Source organism: Mya arenaria, chromosome 16 (assembly GCF_026914265.1).
Source record: "Mya arenaria isolate MELC-2E11 chromosome 16, ASM2691426v1".
Lineage (NCBI taxonomy): Eukaryota > Metazoa > Mollusca > Bivalvia > Myida > Myidae > Mya > Mya arenaria.
The window spans coordinates 5889985-5897568 of record NC_069137.1 but is presented as its reverse complement, the minus strand read 5'-3'; the positions used below and the strand labels follow the sequence as shown (position 1 = coordinate 5897568).

The window sequence follows — 7584 nt, the reverse complement described above, 5'->3', positions numbered from 1 at the left end:
CCTTGCGAGCGGTCAACGAAATATTAACTTTAAACTGTAAGTGACTATTCTACTGTACACTTTACAGGCAAATACATCAAGCACCCTTTCCTTATGTTTTCGTTTTAGTGTAAAACATTAATAAATATGAAAGCAAACAATTCCAAATATTAAAACGGTTACAAAAAGTTACCAGAACTTTATCATAATCACTGGCATTTTGTCAAGTAACTTTTAAGCACGTTTGATCTTTCAAAAACGTAATCCTGTCGGTGACTGCTGCATATTTTTCACCACTAGCGCGTGGATGATGGCCGATTATTTTGCGCCATAGTCATGCAGAATTTCTGGGAAAATGTTTGTTGAGGTCAATCATTGGCAGTCTTTCAGACGATTTTAAAGTACTGTGTCTGCTTTTTCTTTGTCATTAGAGAAAAGAAAAGAAGTCCGTGCATGCAGTCACATGACCGATTGACTGAAAATAAACATCACGTAGTCAACTATCTTTAAAACTCAAGATTTTTCATCGATTGGATCGATTTTGTATAAAAGAGACAAGATACAAATCTCTATGTATTGTACACAATAAAACATGTTCATAGCTCACTAAAAACTAAATGCGGATAAAAGTTGGTAGTTATATTTATTAACAAACACGATCAAGTAGAGAAGTACCTTATTTTACACGTGAGGTTGCTGGTATGAGGAAGTTGCACTTAGACGGCTTTAGAGAAATACATGAATACATTGTTTCTATCATATATCAAAACATGACATGTAAATGCAAAACAGGCAACGTGCAATTTTGTTTAATATGTTCGTGGATATGGAATAGACCATGCATCGAAAGTCTCCTTTTGTATCTTTAAGAAATCTGTTAGCAAAAATCCTCAAATCCGAAGCACCATAAACCTTTAACGAGAGAACCATACATCCATCATGGCTTATTTTAGGGCATGTGATGCATCTGTCAGCGTTAGCATAAAGTATGGTTTATTTTATGCATTTCCGATTCATTTTTTTTAAACTAAATGTATACATTTACCGGTGATTTCATAAAACAGCTACGACACAGATACAGGAGCAAGCAACGGGATTCTAAGCCTGTTTGGCATGATAGTTTCCTAGTCGGAGCCTTCGTAAAAAGTTACACATTTGAATATACTATGGTTTTCTAATGGAGTAAATCTGTCAGCTATCTAAAACATTTCGCAATGTATCACGACATGTATATAGTTCTCAGGGCTTAAATTATCACTCAAAGTACAAAAAATAATTTTGATAAATCAACCTGTCATATATTTAAAAAATACTCCAGTGAACATATTCTATACAGAACAAAACAATATTCGAACTTTGGCAAAATCATGAACAATGAAAACAGTGTAAGCATGCTAAAGAATTATTCATATAAATAGAACCAAGACATGGCGAAATGAAAACCGGACGAAAAGAAATCAATAAACAGGACATTTTTTATGATGTCAAACATTACATGTAATCGTAGGTAATTCCGCCAAATCTTCATTATTTCTATGAATTAGATTGAATTATTTGCAAATTAAATTGTCGTTAGTCGAATGATTATCGATGAACTATATATATTTTGTTATTTTTTATTCGATAGATATATCTAACAAATGATATTTATTTACAATCAGACACGCAATTGTATAGGATAGTATTGTAATTTCATTTTGAATTGTTTTGCCAATATTTTGTGTAAATGGTAAAACATACTTTGCACTTCAATACAAACTTTCATTCGCCGATATGGATTTGATCAATGGCAATATAAATGATACAATGCTTGCTTAACATGTCTTCAATCTAGAATGTTGCTTAATGTATAACTAACCTAAAGACTTTCAACTCAAGCAATCATAGTATGCAAATGCAAACTTCTTAAATTGGTTTCACACTGATTTTATTCGAACAAGAACAATAAGCCTGTGGAATGAAGTACATCATGACATTATAATATGTTTGTTTTTAAAAAAGAATAGACTATGCGTAATCAAAAGAAAATAGTAAACTGCTTAAAAAAATGATAAAGAGGTTGGCGTTAAAATCAAATATATTTTAAGTCCTCTTTATCTAATATGTTTATTGTAATATCGCGGCATTATCTGAAATTCTTTCAATTATATGGAAATGACAGTTTGTGAGATCACATCTTTGTCCTGGTCCAAATATGCAAACAGAGGAACAAATAACAACTGTTAGAAATATATTGATGACTCTATACTGAATTTATAACAAGGTGTATTTCATCACCTGTTATTAAAAACATTTATTCTGAAAGACGACGAATTTATCACATATCACTTTTATTCACGATCACACTTTTTTGTCAGTGTCTCTTATATTTTACGTTCCGACGCATTCAGCTTCAGCTTTTTCTTTGACCTGAAATATATTGCTATAAGCATATTAGTTATTCATCCAATCGAAATGAAATAGGAATGCAATTGTTTTTGGACGAGGTCAATAATAACAAAGGATGAATATTTTCTGTTTATACTTAATCATGTGTTTTTTTATGTAACTAGGTTAGTACTGTGCAACTTCTTCTTGTTCTTCTTTTCTATTCATACGTAAACAACAATAATTTTAATGCAAAACATAGTACCTCATTTTTAGTAATAAAAAGAAGATGCCTTTTCAAATATCATGTGTACTTCTTTATGTTGTTTCTCTCACGTGATTAATACTTGCAGGTTTGACAACTGGTCTTGATGAAGCAAGAGTGGTAGAGATTGATCAAGCATGCTTAGAGGTAAACAATATAAAACTATGTTTTATCATTGTTAATCTTTAAACATAAATAAAGGGTTGAAGAATTGCTTACCCCCAGTGATGATAAACTGGAATAGCAATTGCAGCTGATACACAGATGGCGCCAACAACAGAAACCGCAATAATTATTATCAGTGTCTTCTGAGACTTCTCTCCTGCAGGTACATCGGTAAAATTATACGTTACATTCCTCGAATATGGATATGAAATGCCGGTCGATGAAGTATATCTGTTTATAGTTTGTGATGATGATGCAGCTGGAAAATATTTCAATTTAATTTACACTAATGCATCGTCAGAACCCAGACTACGCAATCAGTTGAATAAACAAAAATACCGTGTGAGAGTTCACTGACAATACATCGTTTGAAAGTCATTGTGTTTTGTAAATGAATCAAATAGTATCGAAGTATGTTAGTTTGGTGAAACTTATGCGAACTTAAGACGCAATATCATGTTTGCTGCATCTTATTTATGCTACCAACTAAACATTCACAGTTTACGTCTTTCGAGATTAATATAAAAGGATTCCAATAAAAAAAGCAACGATATTCTACCAGACAATTTTCAAACGATACAGTAAGAAGCGTTTTCCTGAGTCCTTGTAATATACGAAAATAGTATTTCTGCTGCTATATCATGCATGAGACTGCACAGTGCACAGTGCGCAAATACGTTCAAAGTTGTCAACAAAGCAAGAGACTTTGTCCTATGGCCGAAACATCAAACTATAATAATAGATTTAATGAAAACACTAAAATGTAATGCAGTAAAACTATTTACTGTGATAGTTTTGCGGCAAAATAACCAAACGAGAAATACAAAGACATAATACAGATACAATATTATAGAGTATATTGGCTGATTTTAGTGTATTGAATTTCATGAGTGATCATATATAATATATTTCCACTATTGATGCAGCCAAATTCGAGACTGTGATATATTGTGAAATAAATACAATGCAGGACATAGTCTGACAACTTTTCAGATGTTAAAGTAAGTGTCCTTTGTCTGTTCGAAGCTTACAAAGAAAGTACGTATTACAAAGTCAGAAAGTTTAAAGATATATTAAAATAATACAATATTGACTAATGTTTGAGCATTCGTTTTCGTTTGCCATATATCTATATCTCGTTCAAACGAGTATGAGTAATCGAGCGCACTTTGCTTTAAGCAATGTATGTTAACGGATTACGAATTTCATATTAAACAAAACATTTTGTTTATGAATAAAACTTTCTGTAGTAAAACGTATATTTACTTTTTCCATCATATATATATATTTGTAATGCTTCGGATAAGTTGTTATTCAATTAACATCTAAGGGAACTAAACACAGTATACGTTAAAAGTACATTTTGAAGTGTTTTTCACTGCAATGAACATAATAACACTGTTTTTATTTTGCTGATAAAGATCAATATTTCAAAGGAACTCATAACATAATAATACTTAAGGGAATGTTTAATTGATGATAATTAGTTTTAAAGATATTTGTAAATGTATCTACACATACCGTTTTTCTGTGTTGTATTCCACGTAACTGATGTTCTTGATGATGCAGTTTCGGATGGTGTTGGCGATGTTGTTGGAGTTGGTGTGGTTGTGGTAATTGAGCAACCATCGCCTGTTCCATACAGTTTAAGTTTCCAACTTTGCAATGATCCTGCAATACAAAAGTACGTGTCAGTCTCATGAATACGTTCATGGCAGAGTACCATAGTGACGAATTCAGTTTCAGTTCACCTTATTACAAAAATCATGGATGATGTGTTATAACCATATCACAGATAATACCTCCCTGGTTGATATTAGCTTTGAGAGAAAAGTAAAGTTTCCAAGTTCCAATTGGGTTCTCTCCCCAGAATTGAACTGACATGTACGTCCAGTCCTGTCTTGAATTTGTTGCTACATCTGAACCTCTGGTTGTTAATAAGGTACTTCGTGTGCCGCTCGGTGACTCTAACGTCAATTCAACAATCCCTCTGAACGTATATGTAAAGCTTATGTAGGCTTCAACATGTTCAATTCTATTCACACATCTGTAGGTTTCATTACAACTATCCGTGTAAAGTGTGCTTTGAACTATTCGAGTAGTGTCCCTTGGATTGATGGATCTGGTTAATGAAAAGTATACATAAATAAATGAGTCAATAAATCAATGAAAAAAGAATAAAGAAATCAAGCAATCAATTAATAAAACACTTAAATACATGAATATATCAATAAAGGGTACTTTATTGTTATAATCGCATAATGGTGACCGACGTTGCAGCAACAAGACATTTATGCTGATCCGTTTTACCTTTGTACTATTGTGTTCAGTGATTCACATATATGTTGTTCGCTTAGGCTTGTCCATGTTTTTGCTCTTTTTATCATTGCGGCAACGTTCAAAAGGCCATATCCAAACCAGTCGCTAACTAAATTGAATGAAATGCCTTATGAAACTGATGACAACCACTGATTTACTGATATAATTGACAATAATAAAATGCTAGTAAATTTAATAATTAGAAATTGAGGTAAAAATATAAGTAGATATAGTAAATTAAGGACTATTTTATTAAGAACTTACCATTACGACCAACTGCGTTTGTTTTGGGTTCTGCATACAGTAACGAACTTAGATCAGAGGTGACGACGATTAATTCCTGTATATCTCTCCAGTGTAAATTTGGGCTGAAATGACCTAGATCTTAACTCATATGCGAAGTCATATCATATGTCTCTGTTTTGAGTATACAACAGTGAAATAGTTTAGGAACGGTACGTTTACTATTGACCTGCTTAATAAAGGTAAATTTTGTAAAAGCATGGTCGCCAATCAAGTATAACAACTTTTAGACCATGAAACTGTCAAATAATTTAAGAACAGTATGCAGTCTGTGTTGAGTCCCCATACCATACTGAAACATAATATTCAATAAAACACCCTTGTGCATTACAGGTTTGCGAATGAAAAGTTATGCTTAAATAATAAGAACCTCAAAATGACTTACTTTGATTCAAGCACTAGTGCTAGAGCCCCAGCTGCTAAAGGTGCGGCCGCCGAAGTTCCTGTAAACGAGCTAATGCAGCCGCCATTCACGTCAGTGGTACACTAAAACATCAAACTTGAAAACTGTTGAATTCACGTTTTTGATATCAATTATGCAAAATTTAGAAAATTGTGGTTGGGTCAAGTTGCTGATGTTTTTTTAAGATTTGACAATAATCCAAGATCTGTACACAGGAACCGAATTGGAGCAATATTCGAAACAAACAACAAACATTATCCGCATGAGCTAAAACTATTGGCACTAACGAACATTTAAAACAATATGTTCATATCAGTTACCACGTTGTCCGAGCTTCCTCCCTTTCCTGTATAGGCGCTTGCAAGAATTGCGCTACATGGTTCTGCATAACCAGGAGGCTCACGATCCCGTGCAACACCGTTGATGCCAATCGTATAAATACTGTTAACATATCCGTCCAAGTTGCAGTTGTCGTCAAAACCACCGTTGCCTCCGGCGAAGACGTAAATCACACCTTTACCCCCACGTAACTTAAATATGGAATTTACTTCTATCAATCTGGGGTTAACATAATAAGTATAATATTTTGACACATATATTCACATGCATTTAAATGAGTTAATCTAACCTTTGATCCTTTGATGAAAGCGTTTTGTTCATTAGCAGAAGGTCCATCAAAAGTACCATCCAGACCTCCCCAACTGTTTGAAGAAACATCTACGCCTGCTCGCAATATTGCCTGAAGTTTTGCACTCTGTGTAACACCAAAAGGTCCAATCATACGGATAGCTATGGGAACATGAATTTCATACCGATTTTGAAACAACATACTGCCAGGTGTACATGATCAATAGATATTTACTTTCATCTGAAGAGGGTATTAATGCGAATCCTACTATTGCATAATGGTGTTTATCTGAGTGTATGTATTAAGTATAATTCTTCTGCATTAGGCCTTTGAGCTTTAAACTGAAAGTAAATGTTAAGTATTATTCTGGTCCGACTAGGCCTTTGAACGTTTAACTGAATTAAAATCTGAAATGAAGTATATTTCCGGTCATACTTAGGCTTTTGAACATTAAACTGAAGATCATATTATATTTCATGTTCTACTTAGATTTTCAATCATTTCATTGAAAGTAGATTTTCAGTGTAATTCAACAATCTATTAACATTGGTGTCGAACAAGAAAACATTGTGTTAATATGTGAAGGCAAATTTCAAAAAGCCTGTAATACTAACCGGCATATCTGGCTTCAAACGCGCTGCCAATAGCACAAATGCTGTTTTTAGACGCAACTGCAACGCCTGCACATTTTGTACCATGACTGTAAGTACAAATACTAAACGATATGGCATGGTAGTAAATACTCTAACAATCCATAAAGTTTCAATACACCAGCAACTGTAAACTTGTGTCCCTCCAATATAATCATATATATCAAAATGTGACCATATAGTTCCACCTGTTTTGGACGTTCTATATATAATAATGTTTTTTTAAACAAGTCAAAGAGATGTGATACTCAGTCCTGATTTACGCTAGCCATTATTAAATCTACATGGCCTTGTATTGTTATGTACTGTTCTGTTACAATCATCCCTGTTGACTTTTAATTTAAGGAGTTTATAGACTCTGTATAAGTAAAACTGTGTGAATGAAAACTGTATTTTTACTGACTTTTGGCCGACGGAAGGCAGAGGGTTTTGGTCATTGTCATAGAGATCAACACAAGCGTCCCGGTTCTGAAAGTTAAATAAAGATATTAACAAAATGTGTCTT

General features: G+C 33.3%; 1 protein-coding gene across 2 annotated transcripts in view; it reads right to left on the bottom strand.

Annotated features, from left to right (window-relative positions):
* Window positions 1-1587: 1587 nt before the first annotated feature.
* LOC128222464 (furin-like) overlaps window positions 1588-7584 on the bottom strand; it is an 8517-nt gene continuing 2520 nt past the window's right edge. Inside the window, exons 5-15 of one of the 2 annotated variants that reach the window (XM_052931476.1) lie at window positions 7483-7547; window positions 7044-7129; window positions 6430-6590; window positions 6122-6331; window positions 5784-5884; window positions 5360-5463; window positions 5087-5204; window positions 4579-4898; window positions 4298-4447; window positions 2831-3035; window positions 1588-2388 (exon numbers count right to left, since the gene is read on the bottom strand). In XM_052931476.1, the coding sequence (XP_052787436.1) occupies window positions 2343-2388; window positions 2831-3035; window positions 4298-4447; window positions 4579-4898; window positions 5087-5204; window positions 5360-5463; window positions 5784-5884; window positions 6122-6331; window positions 6430-6590; window positions 7044-7129; window positions 7483-7547 (1566 nt within the window). In that variant the 3' untranslated portion in view covers window positions 1588-2342. The remainder of the gene's footprint in view (window positions 2389-2830; window positions 3036-4297; window positions 4448-4578; window positions 4899-5086; window positions 5205-5359; window positions 5464-5783; window positions 5885-6121; window positions 6332-6429; window positions 6591-7043; window positions 7130-7482; window positions 7548-7584) is intronic. The other variant, XM_052931477.1, reaches the window with a different exon arrangement.